The sequence below is a fragment of the Pelobates fuscus genome, chromosome 9 (genome assembly GCF_036172605.1).
Source record: "Pelobates fuscus isolate aPelFus1 chromosome 9, aPelFus1.pri, whole genome shotgun sequence".
NCBI lineage: Eukaryota > Metazoa > Chordata > Amphibia > Anura > Pelobatidae > Pelobates > Pelobates fuscus.
This window is the reverse complement of record NC_086325.1, coordinates 145553460-145571838: the sequence shown is the minus strand read 5'-3', so window position 1 is coordinate 145571838 and position 18379 is coordinate 145553460. Positions and strand designations below refer to the sequence as shown.

At 41.8% G+C, this 18379-nt stretch overlaps 1 protein-coding gene and 1 long non-coding RNA gene across 3 annotated transcripts in view; both read right to left on the bottom strand.

Moving 5' to 3' along the window:
* Positions 1-1130: 1130 nt before the first annotated feature.
* LOC134572469 (uncharacterized) lies at positions 1131-2533 on the bottom strand. The gene is made up of 2 exons (XR_010085282.1): positions 1588-2533; positions 1131-1544 (listed from the first exon to the last, which is right to left on the bottom strand). It is a non-coding gene; the product is annotated as an uncharacterized LOC134572469 (long non-coding RNA).
* Positions 2534-4890: 2357 nt separating this feature from the next.
* Positions 4891-18379, bottom strand: part of AVPR2 (arginine vasopressin receptor 2) — a 131163-nt gene continuing 117674 nt past the window's right edge. For both annotated transcript variants that reach the window (XM_063431454.1, XM_063431456.1), the window contains exon 3: positions 4891-5906. In XM_063431454.1, coding sequence (XP_063287524.1) covers positions 5701-5906 — 206 coding nt within the window. In that variant the 3' untranslated portion in view covers positions 4891-5700. The remainder of the gene's footprint in view (positions 5907-18379) is intronic.

Here is an 18379-nt window from a genome sequence, read left to right as displayed (position 1 = left end):
ATTTGAGAATCTTTGTATGGCGCAAGAACGTCCCACCAACCTAATATCTACCATCGACAACTTGTTGATTGCTCCAGTAGATATGGCTTTATGGAAGCTTGGAAAAAATAGCTCCAAATTTCCCCAACTCCAAACCAGTGTTAAAATGTGTTTCTTTTTATTCATAAATGCTCAATTTCTATAATATTTTATCAAGATGGTACCATACCCAGCCTTTCTCCATTGGATATCCCCTACCATACTAGATACCTCCCCTGGTGTTATGATAGAGGGTCTAGTATTCATTTATATCTTTGGTGGGACTGTCCTGAGTGTTATTGGTGTGTTATCCAAAAGTTTGTTTCTTGTGTCTCAGATGACTCAATCAAGTTAACCCCAGAATTAACTTTTTTTGCAGCATTATGATCTCTGAAATAAGGTGTACAAACATCCCCTACTCAGACATCTTATTAATGCAGCAAAAACACTAATTCCATTGTTTTGAAGAATGGAGAATGCTTCTTGAATAGGACAATGGCGAAATAAGGTTCAGGAGACCAGTTCAATGGAACTCATTATAGCCTCGGCTCATAATACTACAGAACGAGTTGTAGGCCTTTGGTATAAATGGGAACGTTTCCTAGAATTAGAGAAATACCATTCACTGGGGCTTACTGACCCTAAGCCAGGATGTGAGGCAAGTTCCCCATTGGCAGCAGGGGCTCTGCCTGCTGGATCCTAAGGCACCATCCTAAATGGCGGTTGCATCTGAATCTCACTTAACTATAGCTGCATACGCTTTTATTATCGTTCTTAGATTAAGTCGTCTAAAAGGGTTGCCACTTACCATCCCTCTCCCATTCTCCTCCCCTTCTTTTTCAGTTTTCTGGTCCTTCAGTTTATAGCTTGAGTGCTACACTGCTTCGTTTAACAAGATCATTATAACCCATGCAGGTGATGTGAAATACACATGCTCTTGTATTTTGTGAAATGTTGCTTTTGTCAAACCGATATACAAATATAATATATATTGAATTTTCGTTTTATTATACTATTGTTGTATATGTACCATTTGTCTCAAATAAAGGCTTTAAAACTAAAAAAAACAAAAAAAACCATAAAGAAACGGACATACAAATTTGATATAAATTACCAGTAAACAAGAAAAAATATTTATTTTACAAATAAAGCATCTAACATTTTTTTGCTTCATTTACCATTATTTACAGTATTTTATATATAGAGTTACGTTATGTAATTCTGCATTGAGCTTAATCCCATCTCATCCCCACAGCATTTTAGGCCTTTTTCATAGGCTTACAAAACACCAACATTCATTTCTGGGGCCACTTGAATTCCTCCAACATACGAAATGTATAAGGAGTGGAGTGTACACAATAACCCCAACCCGAAAGTGCATCCAAACTTGCTTAATGTTTTATGTAAGGTATTTTTCCTGTCTAACGATTAGTTAAACTGGATCTGAAGACTCGATATTAACTGAATATAAAGAATAAATGGTATATTTTAGCATCACTAAGTAAATATAATAATTCAATGCATCACTTTTCCATGTCACGAAAAACACCCGAGTTACGGGATTGTAACCCCTTTTAGAAAAGTCGTTAGGCAAATCCTATGATTTCACGAACGACCTGGCACTTCATTTGTCATCTAGGGGTTAAATAGGTTTGATGCATAAGAGTAGGTAGACAATTTGCATAAGAGTAGGTAGACAATTTCACCTATTCTACTGGATAGAATAGGTGAAGGAACTTGCAACATTCAGCTCTGCAAGCTTCCTAGACCACGGATAGGCATCCTTTGGCACTCCAGATCTTGTGGACTACATATCCCATAATGCTCTTACAACCATAATGCTGGCAAAGCATCATGGGAAATGTAGTCCACGGCATCTGGAGTGCCGAAGGCTGCCTACCACTGCCCTAGACTGACCACGTGCACCTCTTGGATTTCTGATTAGAGGATTTTTGGTTGGTTATGGCACCTTTAGACTCTACTGCTCCCCCAAAGATAACGAATTTGGAAGACTTCTGTCTGTTCACTTAGGGCACCAGGACACCTTAGAACAGCACTATCTTTAAGCAAAGGAGGGCAAGTCATGCATGGCCTGATTCAGGCTTCAATTTACAGTCTGGCTTAATAGAATATGTAAGGTCAGATATATTTGTATTATATGTATATAATGATATTTTGTCAAAAAGTGCTGTGACATCAAAGTAGATTAGTTCTAGCTCATATAATTAATCAGGGACGGGCTGGGACGGGTGGCAAGGAGGCAATTGACCCCCAGGCCACCCTAAAGCATGTTAAAAATGGCAGTTGGGCCGTCTTTAACGCAGGACAATTGGCAGCTGCCCTGGCCCAGTACTTCCTGGCAATATATGGACACCTCACAGTTAATCCCTTGAAGTTTATTTTCTTAAAGGATCACTATAGGGTCAGAAACACAAACATGTATTCCTGACCCTATAGTGTTAAAACCACCATCTAGCCCCCCTGGGCCCATCATGCCTCCATAAATATAGCAAAATCTGACTGTATACAAGCAAGAAGCTGTTGATCTGCATGCTCTGCATGCTGTTTGCCTAAAAAAAAAAACAAGCAGTCTGCTGACATCATCAGAAGTGGTAGCCTGATCCAATCACAGTGCTTCCCCATAGGATTGGCTGAGACTGACAAGGAGGCAGATCAGGGGCAGAGTCAGCATGATTCAAACACAGCCCTGGCCAATCAGCATCTCCTCATAGAGATTAATTGAATCAATGAATCTCTATGAGGAAAGTTCAGTGTCTGCATACAGAGGGAGGAGACACTGAATGTTTGGATGCATTTTAGGCAGCCATGACCCAGGAAGGATCTCTAACAGCCATCTGAGGAGTTGCCAGTGAAGTTATCACTAGGCTGCAATGTAAACACTAAATTTTCTCTGAAAAGACAGTGTTTACAGCAAAAAGCCTGAAGGTAATGATTCTACTCACCAGAACAAATTCAATAAGCTGTAGTTGTCCTGGAGACTATAGTGTCCCTTTAATTTATTTTTATCAATCAAAAGGAAAGATAAGGGAAGAACGTTGGTGTAGTACTGGTTTGAGCAATTTATTGACATAATAAAAAAACCTCACATTTTAAGAAGCACTTTGAAACTACATGCATCATATGCATAAAAATGTAGTTCCTGTTCACAAAGTTTGGTCTCCCGGTTGGATTATGATACCAACTAGGATTGGACTCGATAAGGTATCTTGAGGTTGCGGAACTGAAGTCTGAGGATTGCCCATCTCTTTTGTCTTATTTTCCATTCCCCTTTTTTTTATTTTTCCCATCCCACCTCTCCTTCTTTCTTGCTTATCATATTTTACTGTTTTGCATATATAAAACTCTTGATGTACTACCTTCTTTGTTTTTCAGCTGTTTTGAAATGCTGTATTATACTGATTTTGTTTAAATGACTAATCAAGTCACCCAGACCACCTCATCTCAGTGTAGTCTTCTTGTCCTTTTAACCCGGAAATGTAGAACATTGGAATTTTTAGAAACTAATGTTTATGTTGCATGGTTAAATCCATCTCTAGTGGCTGTCTTCCTGACACTGACCAAGATAAACATGGTTTGGTGACGTGGAAGCTCATAGAAAAGCATTGAAAACAATACTTTCCTAAGGGGAAGCTTGGTTGGATATTTCTGTGGTACTCACCATGCAGGCACCCCATGTTCCCCAATGCTCCTCTCTGAGGAGAATTGGATCAGACCATTGCCAGAGGAGGCTATGCTTCCTCATTGATATCATGGAAGATGGAGAGGTGAGCAACGCCAAGGGAGCCTCGGTGCCTAAAAACGGTAAGTAAAACCCTCCATTTTCTTAATTTTATTAAAAAAAAGGGTAGAGGGGGAACCTGTGTCTAACTAGGGGCAGGGGCACTATACCAGTAGGAATACAAGTTTGTATTTCTAAAGCTATAGCGTTCTTTTAAATAAACTTTTCTTTTAAAATAATCCTTATCATTCCATAGGTTTCAGACCCTTCACCCAACTTGTTTCATTAAGAGTTTTTCCAAAGGATATAAAACTTCATATACAGAGAACATGTGAAAAAAACAACCTTTGAAACAATATCACGGTATACATTTTTTTCCTGCCTCTTTTGTCATGTCTCCTATTGATTATTATAACTATGGTATAAGATATGTTTTAATGTATTGGGAAGATAGGCTATCAAAGCTGCAATATAAACAAACATGTCCTCTTTGGGATAAGGTATATATATGTAAGGCCCGACTCCGAGAATGAACTGAAACCTGACTCGTTGGTGAAATTGTCCGTCTTGGTTCTCATACTTAAGTCAAGCTTTGAGACAAAACTCACAGTTATTCAATAAAGTGAGAATTGTTTGGAATGCAACATTCAATTTAAAATTTAAGGCCAAAATAACTAAATTAGAATTTTTTTTAAAAATTTGTTAAGACAGCTATATTTCCAATTTTGCTACTTTTGCCTTTAATCTAAATTCACGTTGAATTAATTTTGAAATTCTAACAATTTTCACTTTAATAAATAACTCTTGGCTATCTGAAATCTGTCTTATTGACTCTCTAACGTTTCTCATTATTTCACAGTCAAATTTTGTAATATTGTATATTATGTTGAACAGCAGATAATCTGAATATTTATTCTACATTTACATAAATAAATGCTTAATCAATATGTGAATGAATGATCTATATATCAATGTCTGTAAGAAAAGTAATCATTTGCAAATTATAGTCATTTTTTTTTTTATAGATCTATAAGTTATTAATTCGCCAACTGAAAAGAGATAATGGTAATTGAACCAAATATATATAATATCTATTTAACAACTATTTTCAATATATTATGAAATGTTTGCTTTTATTATTTTACATCATGAGTAAATTTGCTAATAAGTAAAAAGGAAAGCTTAAAGTGATTTAAAATTATATCACAGAGTAAATCCTTGAATAAACACGTTACTTTCTTATCTCATTGTAGTCAATTGGTGAATAAAGAGATTTTATTAAAAAAGGGATGGGTATGGTTTCCTGAGTCTCATGGAACATAGGTGACTTCACTGGATAGGAAAGAGTAGAATACTTTTAACTTGTTGACCTGGAGTCAAGATTCTGTAATATTTTCGAAAAATCTTTACCCCTTTGAGTAAGTTTATGAAAATATTTGATTGCTTTAATAGGACATGCATTCCCCCCTCACCCCCTCCCCACATCTCCTCCCACAAGTGGATATTTAAGAAAAATAGGCTACCATTAACGACCTTTCCAATTACAAAAAACTAGCAGGGCCATTGATTGCCCAACGTAAGACTTTATATGAGTTCCACAATGACCATAAATATTTTGAAGTCTTTCTAGCTAGAGAGCATGTCCTTGTTACTCCAATTGATGCTGCAGAAGTCCGCCTTGCAAAATACTACCTATCTACCTTTTACTAATGATCCTTGAAGACCACTTTTGGGTTGAGAGTCCTTTCATGTTGGGTGAGGTTTGTCTACTATATCTCAGTTATTAATGAAGCATGAGGGTTTAGCAAAGAAGCCTCCTCTAGCTCTTACAAGTTTATGTCTCTTGATCGTATAATAAATTTCTGGTCCTTGGGATATTATCCCTTCACTTATAGTAGGGCAGTATCTTCTGCCGGCTCCTCAGTGCCACCACGTTTGTCCATTCAATACAGAGATTCCTTTGGCAAGGAGGTAGAGCCGGTAAAACAGGAATCCTCTGGCAACGAGTTTTTGCGTTTTCGCACCCTGCATCCCCAGCATAAGATGGACTGCACATCTTTAGAGACACTGCTGCTGAAGATAGTGTAGATCCATGGGTTGGTACAACTGTTCAAGCTGGCCAAAATCATTAGGATCCTAATGGCAGCATCTAAAGAGAAAAGGAGAGAAATACAAGATTTTACGTTATTTTATATGCTGCTGCAAGATATCATAACTAATCTAATCTACGTATATCTATCCATGCACCCATCTCTATCCATACATCCATCCATCCACGAATAAAAGTATTTAGCAAGCTTTTAGCAGCTTGTCAAGCAAATTAATTCATATTTTTTTTCATGAATGAAGCTACTCACGTTTGTGGCTCCTGTACAATTTCTCTAACAGAAAACTAGAATTGCATGCTTAAAGGACCACTATAGGCACCCAGACCACTTCAGCTCAATGAAGTGGTCTGGGTGTCAGGTCCCTCTAGTGTTAACCCTGCAGCTGAAAACCCTACGTTTACACTAGGGTTAATCCAGCCTATAGCGGCTGTCTCACTGACAGCCGTAGAGGCGCTTCCGCGCTTCTCAGTATGAAAATCACAGTGAGAAGACGCTGACATCCATAGAAAAGCATTGAGTAATGCTTTCATATGGGCTGTTTGAATGCGTGTGCGGCTCTTGCTGTGCATGCGCATTCGGCGCCGACGTCGGCAGAGGGAGTAGAGTTCCCCAGCGCCGAGAGAGCCCGGCGCTGGAGAAAGGTAAGTGTTTTAACCCCTTCAGCCCCCTTCAGCCCAACAGGAGTGGGACCCTGAGGGTGGGGGTGGGGTGGGGGACCTATTAACACTATAGAGCCAGGAAGACGAGTTTGTTTTCCTGGCACTATAGTGGTCCTTTAATTTTGGACTAATTTCCTTTATTGTTGGCAACTGTTACCTACAAGCTATGTAAGATAAAGTGGTTGTCACTAACGTAACGCTACCTAGTAGTGGCTGTTTTTTAACTACAAAATCTTACTATTAGCGACAGGAATGAATGGCTGATTTTACTGCTAGAGAACAAGAGAAGCCTTTAACATCTAGTTAAAAGCTTATTTTCATGTATGACGTTAAATTATGTATAATAGGTATCTCCTGGGGACAAATATCAACATTAAAAATAGTTTTGCCAAAACAAGCTACAATTCTTTAATATACATATTTATTTTTTTCTGACATGTTTAGTTAATTTTCTTTAAAATATTTTAAATTTCCCAGCATTACGACTTCAGTATTAAATAAGCGTGGATGTCCATGGAAAATAATAAATATCTATTGATCTCTCTCTGTCCCAGAAACCTAATCTTGCTCCTGTTTTCGCTCTGTCACATCTCATAAACTTGACAGCATCCTTTGACATTGACCTTCTAGAAAATCTCACAGCCCTCCAACTTGACAGACATCGTTATCTTCAGAAAGCAGAGCCATGGATCATCTCAGGACATTTGTCTCTATTTGGGGCAATTCAATCAAACGGTACAAATATGTAGCGATCTCTATGCTTTGTTCAGCCACAAAATCTACAACCATGGAATGTTTGCAAAGCTGTTTAAAGAGTTGATACAAGCAAGTATGGACAAAAGAATGAAGGCTTTTTGTTTTTTTTACTCTGGTTTATATGGGCTACAGCATTATAACCGCACAATTGTTTTATTATGTACGTGCAGATCTGATGTCTAATCCTACTATAGTTTGTACAATCACACTGTTTTGCTTGATTGTGTGCCTCGTAGCTATGCCAAGAATCTTTAATTTTTATATAGAATATTTAGGATCTTTATATATCTCTTTAATCTGCTTCTATGTTCTATCCTCGAGGAATAAACAACTGCTGTCCTCAGAATGGAGGAGTCTCCCATAAAGACACAAGGGTGTCAAAATTGAGCCAAATATCAGGCTCTAGTCCATGTGAGTGCGCACCTTATGGGGATTTTTCATGGAATATAAAATTTCACTATTGTGTGTAATTATCTTTGTCCTTGAGGTTTCACAATCTTGTAAAAGGTTCCATATATTGCTAAGTATTAACAAAGCATTGGCACTTTATCAGTGGTGCTGACATTGTGGGCACTTATACGAAAATAATTTTTTTGCGCGTGAAGAGTTTGTTTTGTTTTGCACTTTGGTTATACTTGAAAGATTTTTATGAATTAGCACTTTATTTAACACAAAACAAACTGTTTGTATGTAAGCACTTTAATATTTAAGGTGGAAACGTTTGATGCGCTTTTAATGAATTGTTTACATACTGTTTTTTATTGAAGCGCTAGAAGATGACGTCATGGACCAGCACCTTAGCTGTTTTAAGTAGGGGTGGAGGGGCGCTATGTTCTTGAGATGGAAGCTGCAGGATTTGGCTATTGCTTGGACATGATGTGGTGGAATCTCGGTAAAAATAAATTTAGTAGGCCGAGATTACCACGTGGCATGTGTACGTGCATATGCTGACGTATCGATCAGTTGGTTGCACGAGGCAAGATATGATCAGTAGTGTACGGAGCATGTGCAAGAATACAGGATATAGTATTCCCCTCCTCCATTGTGCTGGACAGGCCATGCGGTCAAGCAGGAAGTTAATTCTTATTTGTATTGATTGGTCAAGAGAATGTGCGGGTGGAGCTTAATATGGGAGGAGTTATGTGCCTATATAAGGAACCTGCACTATTGTCCAGGGCTCAGAACTTGCTGTATTTTGGTGACATTAGTCCCTCTGAGTCCCGATCGGTGATCCAATAAAGAATCTCTTCCTTCCTGAAGAAACCTGTGTCCATCTCTCTGTGCTTGGCTTCCGTCAGTTTCTCCGGTATCATTTGGTGCATTGGCCGGGAAGCTCATCGTTCAACGGTAGCTGAGAGGCAGAGGCGTGAGACGGTCTATCTTTGCCCACGTTCTCTACGGCTGCACCCCTGAACTTCTGCGTGGACCTCCCTTCGTCTCGGCGCCACTGGTCTGTTGTCCAGGAGATCATCGGCCTATACGTAAGAAGTGCTGGGGTGTCCCCGTCGATGAGTGTGAACTCAGGTTCAGGAACGAGGAGGTAAGACAACTGCTGTTTTAGACGGCAGACCCACTAGGGGTATACCGATTGTGCGGTAGGCCCAAAAGGGGTTTAAATCTGTGTATGGAATCTGCCCCCTCTGTCGGAGGGAAGGAGCGAAGGCGCACCGCTCAATCGAACGCTCTTTAGTAAGACCGTTTGATTTGGTTTGGAGTCAGGCGGGGTCCTGTGTAAATAGCCCTAGCCGGACACCGGTGTCTTGTCTAGACTAGCGTTCTAGGGTGTATATTATGTTCGCTAGGTCGGAGGGACCGGGAGACTAAGCGGCGTCTGTGTAAATTCGGTTCGCTAGCTCTCAACCTATCTTGGCTAAGTGGGAAGGCGTGTAAATTTGGAACCCACTAGATTTTTGATAGAGTAATAGACTAAGAGGCGTCTGTGTAAATTCGGTCCTCTAGTTCGCTATATGTGGTGCTTGGGCAGTGTGGCTAACCAAAACGGGTGTATATAGTTTTAGGTAGTCCATTCAAGGTACTGGCCAATAGTTTAGTTGGGATTGTATATGTGTTAAAGATTGTTAGTAAAGTGTATATCTTGTTAGATAGCGCGAGCTCAGCCGTCTAGCGAGAGTGTTAATAGTGTGTTGCTGTATCATAGTGCACGGTACCATAACCCTGTATATTTACTGACACTGTATATAAGTACTAATCATTGTCGTCTATTGCATGTTTAACACCATAACCACTAATAATTGTATTGTGACCTTAAATTGTGTTTTGACCTATGCTAACCGTACTGTAACCGCTATTTGTAAAAGACGATGTTACTGAGGTGTGTTATAGACGGGTAATTCATATATAGAGAATTATAGCGTGGGTGACTGTATAGTTTCGCCAAAGGGCATAATATTGATTATTTAGTGACTGGTGTAACAGCTGTGTGTGTACGGGAATTCCCTGAGTGTTCATTGTGTTATTGTGTACGTTTCACTTGGTAACCGTACCACGGGGTGCTGTTGCCAGAGGAAACGGGTGTGACTGTTGAATAGAACGCGTGCATAGTATTCGTTGTCTACGACGTTCCGTTGATAAGTATGGGCGCGTCGGAGTCAACGATTCCGGATCCCTTAGGTTGTATGGTAAAGAATTTTAAAAAGGGATTCAAAACATGTGATTTTGGGGTTAAAATGTCTCCTGTACGTTTGGTCACTTTGTGTACTAGGGAGTGGCCTACTTTGGTTGCGGCATGGCCGCCACGTGGTAGTTTGGATCCAACCCTGATACAGCGTGTACACGTGGCTGTATCGGGTAGGCCTGAACTTTACGGGCAGTTTCCATATATTGATTGTTGGAGACAGGCCGTAAACGACTCGCCAAAATGGATTCAGATATGCCATGAGGAGCAATGTCGCCTCATGGTGGCCAGGACTTGTTTGTCCACTAGGACTGTGGTTAGGCCCATTTTGGACACGCCCCCTGAGTCCGAGATCCCTTTGCCGCCCCCTTACTTCCCTACAGGAAGAGGTGACGCGAGTGCAGGAAATTCTATACCTCTCCCCTCATTGCCTTCATCCACTTCCGCTTCCTCCTCCAGTACAGAATCCACCCCCCCTCGTACTAAACCTCCCCTTCCGGAACCAGAACCAACCTCCGTTAGATCTGAATATCCTGATTTGGCGCCACTTCAAACTTCCGGTCAAGCTTCTTCTAGCTCGGCTGGGAGTATTCTATTTACTAGCTTTTCCCAAAATCAAGTTCCCACATCCTCATGCCGTATTTCCCCCCGACTGGAACCCATAACTGACGCCCCTTCACGTAGTCCCATACTAACCCGACAACTGACCGGTACCCAACAATTAAAACATTATCAGATGCCTCTTCGTCTGAATCCTGGGTCAGCCTATCTCGATGCCGCAGGTCAAATGGCACATGCTGACCCAGTCTTCGTATATGTCCCGTTCACGACTACCGATCTCTTGAATTGGAAGACCCACAACTCCTCGTACACTGAGAAACCACAAGCTATGACCGATCTGTTCACCTCGATAGTTCAGACACATAACCCGACATGGGCGGATTGCCAGCAGTTATTAATGATATTGTTTAATAATGAGGAAAGGACAAGGATTAATCAAGCGGCCATTAAAGCGCTAGAGGATAGAGCCCGTGCTTTAAATCAAGCCAATCCGGCAGCATGGGCTGCAACACATTACCCTAACACCGATCCCGATTGGAATGTTAATGGCGCTGATATGGTTCAACTCAAAGCCTATAGAGACGCTATAATTGCTGGCATGAAAGCCGGAGGGAAGAAAGCTATTAATATGTCGAAGACAGTTGAGGTGATTCAGAAAAGTGATGAAGCGCCCAGTGTCTTTTATGACCGATTATTGGAGGCATACCGCTTGTATACCCCCTTTAATACGGAAGACGCTGATAATTCCCGAATGGTAAACTCCGCCTTTGTCAGCCAAGCTTACGGAGATATTAAGCGTAAGCTACAGAAGTTAGAAGGGTTTGCAGGAATGTCTATTACCCAACTAATGGAGGTAGCAAATAAAGTATACATGAACAGGGAAATAGAGACAAAGAAAGAGGAAGAGCGCAAGATGCGTAAAAAGGCTGATATGCTAGCGGTAGCAATCGCAGGCGTAGATAGACGGGGAACAGATAGAGGCGATAGTAAGTGGAATGAGGAACCCCTGAGTAGAAATCAGTGCGCATACTGTAGGGAAGAAGGGCATTGGAGAAGTGAGTGTCCGCGAAGGGAACAGTATGAGAGAGACAGACATAGGACAGGTTACGGAAACTTTAGAGGCAGAGCGAGAGGTAGAGGAGGCCCCGGAGGGAGTAATGGTAATAGAGGAAGTAATGGGAACAGAGGAAGTGTAAGGGAAGATAGGTCCTATCCAGCAGCGCAAAGTTCCCGCGATAAAGAAGGTAGGGACTTTGTAGGATTGGCTGACACGGTCATGGAGGACTATTGATACCGACCGGGCTCCATCCCCCTTGGTCGAGCGGAGCCTATGGTCGATGTATCAATAGGGGGAAAAAGGAGTGCGTTCATGATCGACACTGGTGCTGAACATTCGGTGGTGACTGACCTAGTTGCTCCTCCATCTGGAAGAACTATTACTGTAATAGGAGCAACTGGGAGAAGTGCTGCAAAACCGGTTCTTAAAAGTCGACTCTGTACATTGGGAGGCCACATAGTAAAACATCAATTCCTTTACATGCCTGAATGTCCAGTCCAATTGCTGGGACGTGATATGCTATCCAAGTTACAAGCGCAGATTACGTTCCTACCAAATGGAACAACATCCTTAAAGTTTAATGGACCTTCAGGTATTATGACATTATCCGTACCAAAGGAAGAAGAGTGGCGACTTTATACAGCGTTGACTAGCCAAAACCCTAGGAGTGATGAATCCTTATTCAACATACCAGGAGCTTGGGCAGAGAACAACCCACCAGGACTGGCCCGCAATATTCCACCTATTAAAATCGAACTAAAACTTGGGGTTTATCCAGTGAGCCTAAGACAATATCACATCCCGCAGAAGGCTAAGAAGAACATCCAATCTTATCTGGATAAGTTCATACGGTATGGTATCCTAAAATTCTGTACTTCCCCCTGGAACACCCCATTGCTGCCTGTTCAAAAGCCCGGTACAGATGAGTATCGACCTGTGCAGGACTTGAGAGCAGTCAATGATGCGGTTGTTAGTATACATCCAGTTGTGCCCAATCCATATAACCTGCTTGCTTTAATTCCGGGCGGGGCTACTTACTTTACAGTCTTAGATCTCAAAGATGCCTTCTTTTGCCTCCGAATTGCCGCAGAAAGCCAATGTATCTTCGCTTTCCAATGGGAAAACGCTGTGACGGGCTCAAAACGCCAAATGACCTGGACAAGACTGCCCCAAGGGTTTAAAAATTCACCTACCCTATTTGGTTCAGCTCTAAGTCAAGATCTACTGGATTTCGAGTCCATCCCAGGAGAGTGTGTATTGTTACAATATGTAGATGATTTGTTGATAGCAGCAGTTACAAAGGAAATATGTCAGCAAGCAACGCACGATCTACTACACATTCTCTGGAAGGCAGGATACAAGGTGTCTAGAAAGAAGGCTCAGTTGTGTTTGCCAACTGTCAAATATCTGGGATTCCATATCTCTGAAGGCCAAAGAATTATGGGGCCAGAGAGAAAAGAAGCGGTGTGCCAAATACCGATACCCAAGAATAGAAGACAAGTGCGAGAATTCTTGGGGGCAGCAGGCTTCTGTAGGATATGGATTCCCAGCTACGCGATACTGGCAAAACCTCTGTATGCAGCTATCAAAGGTACAGAGCACGACCCCTTCTTATGGACTCAAGAACAGCAAACGGCATTTGAAAATGTGAAGAAGGCTTTGATGAGTGCCCCAGCATTAGGTCTACCTGATCACACACGACCATTCTACCTGTATGTACATGAGCAAAGAAGAATGGCTGTGGGAGTATTGACACAGTACTTGGGATCATGGCAAAGACCTGTTGCCTACATGTCTAAGCAACTGGATGCAGTGGCCAGCGGACTTCCACCTTGTCTAAGAGCCGTAGCTGCAGCCGCCCTGCTAGTAGCTGAAGCCGATAAACTCACTCTGGGTCAAGAACTTTATGTACGAGTCCCACATGCAGTACAGACGTTGTTGGATTACAAAGGAAATCATTGGTTTAGTAACAGCCGTATGACTAAGTATCAAGCAATGTTGTGTGAAAACCCAAGAGTGCATTTAGAGACTGTAAATACCTTAAATCCAGCTACCCTTTTGCCACAACCTACTGAAAGTCAACATGATTGTTTGGAAGTAATGGATGAAGTATTTTCAAGTAGACCAGATCTTCGTGATTTTCCCATCCAGAACCCCGATGTTCAATATTACACCGACGGCAGTAGTTATGTGAAAGAAGGGATTCGCTATGCAGGATATGCAGTAACAACGATAGACAAGGTGATAGAAGCTCGGCCACTGGCAAAAGGAACATCAGCACAAAAGGCAGAATTGATAGCACTGACACGAGCGTTACAATTGGCTGAAGGTTTAAGAGTGAACATCTACACGGACTCCAAGTATGCGTTTTTAACCACTCATGCCCACGGAGCTTTGTATAAAGAAAGAGGACTATTGAATTCAGAAGGCAAAGAAATCAAGTACGCAGCTGAAATCCTACAATTATTGGAAGCAGTGTGGGAGCCGAAAGAAGTCGGTATTATACATTGTCGAGCGCATCTGAGAGGAGATGGTGATGTAACCAAAGGAAATCAGATGGCAGACAGTGCGGCTAAGCGTGCCGCTGAATCAGGAAGACAGGAATATGTGGAGCATATAGCTGCTCTTATACCAACTCCACTGTCTCAATGCACTCCAGTTTATACTCAAGAAGAGGAGTGGTTAAAGACTGAACCTGGAAAGTACTTGGAGAACAAATGGTATCAGTTAGAAGATGGAAGAATAGTCATTCCAGCATCACTAGCGGTAGAAATTGTCCAAAACTATCACAACGGGACACATTCTGGGAGAGATAGTACAGAAGAATCTCTCAGAAAACATTTCTACATACCAAGATTGTCCAATTTGACTCAGGCCATTGTACGAAGATGTGTAACGTGTGCTAAAAATAATGCAAGGCAAGGACCAGTAAAGCCACCAGGAGTCCAGTTTATGGGGGGACTCCCCATGTCCGACTTACAAATTGACTATACAGTGATGCCTAAATCTGGTGGACATCGCTACCTGTATGTTGTTCTTTTGTCTACCCCTACAGCGATAAAAGTAGCCGAAGTGACTCCGTGGATACATCACTCCAGGGTTAAACCAGCAGCAGTCGATTCTTGGCAAGTTACAGCAGATCCAGAGAATCCCTGCAAGATCCGGTTAAAACGCACGACTCAGTCGGAGTGACGAGGAACCTTGTGGATTACAAATTTTATTGTTTCAGAGATTTGGTAAGTGAGTGAGAAGGCCATAATAAAGCCTGTCCGCTCACCGACGTGTAGTATATAAGACAGGAAAAGTCTCGAAGGGACCCCTGTGAAGACGAGCAGAACTCCATTCCCTGCAGCCCTTACATCCTGGAAGCTGAGGTGCCTTTGCACGGACGAAGACTGAGGATGACGACGAAAGATGTATTCTTAATAATGTTTTTATATGTGTATTTTTATATTCAGGAAGGTAGAGGTACCGACACTCCTAGCTGTGAGGTATGCATTAAGACTACAAGAACAGGTAACCATATTTCCCAAACCCTAATTTGGCATTCGCAATACGAGTGTAAAGGAGATGTATCAAGATGTAGATACTTAAATATAGAATATAGTGTGTGCCATTTAGGAGTAGGAGAACCTAAGTGCTTCAGTCCAGAGTATCAACCCCGTACAATTTGTTTGACTCTCAGGAATGGAGATCCTCAGGGGACCCTAATTAATAAGACGGTATTAGAATCCGTACATTCTTCGGGTGTTCTGCTATTTGATGCGTGTAAGGCGATATCAAGTGGTAGAAAGCCGTGGAATGTATGTGGGGATCTTAGATGGGAGAGGACGTATGGGTCTAACGATAAATATATTTGTCCCAGTAGTAAAAATAAGTACGTGAGTCCTAGATGCCCAAATAGAGATTATAACTTTTGCCCATATTGGTCTTGTGTGGGGTGGGCGACTTGGGGACAGACAGTAGACAAGGACATGATTGTGACTAAGTTGCCTACCAGTCCATATTGTAAGTCTATGGAATGCAATCCAGTCCATATACTTATAAATAACCCCGACAAGTTCTTAGACAAATATGGTAATTTATTTGAGTTTCAAATATATGGGACGGGTTTAGATCCTGGGACAGTATTGTTTATAGGGATAGAGACTGATACGGTATCCTCCCAGACTCATCAAGTATACCATTCCTTTTATGAAGAGATGAGCATAGATAATAAGATCCCCCATAATGCTTAAAACCTGTTCATTGATTTAGCTGAGAGTATTGCCGGTAGTCTTAATGTTACCAACTGCTATGTGTGTGGAGGTACTAACATGGGAGACCAATGGCCTTGGGAAGCAAAGGAGGTAATGTCCGGTTCTGAGGCAGTTGACCAACTAATATCTACACAAGCCGATTATCATATGAGTATAAGAGGTAAATCTGAGTGGAGATTAAAGACCTCCATCATAGGTTATGTTTGCATAGCGAGGAAAGGGATGATGTATAATACTTCTGTAGGAGAATTAACTTGTCTAGGGCAAAAAGCTTATGATGATGATACAAAGAATACAACTTGGTGGTCGGCTTCAAATGTCTCAGAACCATCTAACCCGTTTGCTAGATACGCCAATTTAAAGGATGTGTGGTTTGATTTATCCATCACATCTAACTGGAGAGCCCCGGCAAGTTTGTACTGGATCTGTGGTAAGAAAGCCTATTCGGAGTTGCCACAGGACTGGGAAGGGGCATGTGTGTTGGGTATGCTCAAACCATCCTTCTTCTTGTTACCTATCGAAACAGGTGAGACTTTAGGTGTTAAAGTGTGTGATGTGAATCATAGGAAGAAAAGGGGACCCATAGAGATAGGCACCTGGGAAGATAATGAATGGCCTCCCCAGCGTATTATAGATTACTATGGGCCAGCCACGTGGGCAGAGGATCGTACCTTTGGTTATAGAACCCCAATTTATATGCTCAACCGTATTATAAGATTACAGGCAGTGGTTGAGATCATTACTAACGAGACATCACAAGCGCTCAATCTTCTAGCGAAGCATAATACCAGGATGAGGACAGCAGTCTACCAAAATAGATTAGCCTTGGATTACCTTTTGGCAGTAGAGGGTGGTGTATGTGGGAAGTTTAACCTGAGCAATTGCTGTCTTCAAATAGATGACGAAGGGCAAGCAATAGCTGAGCTTACTAGCCATATGGTTAAACTAGCGCATGTGCCTACTCAGGTATGGAAAGGGTATAATCCAAGTAGTTGGTTTGGTAGCTGGTATGAGTGGTTTGGAGGGCTTAAGGCAGTGGTAGGTGGAGTCCTACTGATTTTAATGTTGTGTCTACTCCTGCCATGTCTTATCCCCTTAGTAGTTAGGTCTGTGCAAAGCCTGATAGAAAATATAGCAGAAAGGAAGGCTGCTGCACAGATAATGGCTATATATAAATATAAGGCTCTAGATCAGGGAGAACCAATGCAGGAAGATGAGTGTTGAAGATTCACATCATAGATAAGTCTGGTCTGGTTCAAGGTAACTTGCGGTGTATGCAAACCAAGGTTAAGTGATGCCTCAAGTAATTGTGAAATATCAAGAGGCATCAAAGGGGGGAATGTGGTGGAATCTCTGTAAAAATAAATTTAGTAGGCCGAGATTACCACGTGGCATGTGTACGTGCATATGCTGACGTATCGATCAGTTGGTTGCACGAGGCAAGATATGATCAGTAGTGTACGGAGCATGTGCAAGAATACAGGATATAGTATTTCCCTCCTCCATTGTGCTGGACAGGCCATGCGGTCAAGCAGGAAGTTAATTCTTATTTGTATTGATTGGTCAAGAGAATGTGCGGGTGGAGCTTAATATGGGAGGAGTTATGTGCCTATATAAGGAACCTGCACTATTGTCCGGGGCTCAGAACTTGCTGTATTATGGTGACATTAGTCCCTCTGAGTCCCGATCGGTGATCCAATAAAGAATCTCTTCCTTCCTGAAGAAACCTGTGTCCATCTCTCTGTGCTTGGCTTCCGTCAGTTTCTCCGGTATCAATGAGGGGTGAAGGAGAGGTCGGAGTCAAAGAGCCTGCACGGCAGAGCTGATGGTAGCATCGTTAACTTGGAGGGAGACAGACACAGAACAAGACAGAGTGCGGATGAGATGCAAGGGAATAGGATCGAGGTAACAGGTGGTGAGGTGGGAGGATCGGAGCAGAGCAGAAAACAATTCTGCTGTAGCGGGTGTGAGTGAACATAGAACAGCCGAAGGAGTGGGGTTGGGGGAAGTATTTTTTAGTGGAAGGAGAGAGATGAAAGATCTGTTCCCTGATTGTAGAGATCTTGTCAGTGAAGTGAGTTGCAAAGTGTGTTACGGTCAAGTTGGTGGGAGGAGGAGGAGCAACAGGGTGAAGAAGAGGGTTAAAAGTGTGAATCAGGCACTTGGGTTTGCGGGAGAGTATAGTTATGAGGGTATTGAAGTCATTTATTTTGCAGAAAAAAACCTCCAAAATCTACCGCGTTTGGGATCTGTCCTTTTGTCAAATGCGTTAGGAGATTCTGGTGTTTATTTTTTCCTGTGACTTAACTTGTGTCTCTATTTTCTAATGTTTCTATAGACTTCTGATAGTGCCTATTAAAAGTCTCTTATGTCCTAGTGGAGAACACTGTTTCAGGTGTAGTTTTGTTACGTCGACTGTTCCTATTTAAGTATGCACTCAAACAAGTTGGGTGGTCCCAACCGCTGGGCATGAGGCCTAAAAACTGCTGGTTCCCAGAAGTGCTTATAGTAATCTATACGTTCATAAGTCAAACCATCACCCATGATGCTTAGTAAATCTGATAAAAATCAATGTAGCTTGCTTGCG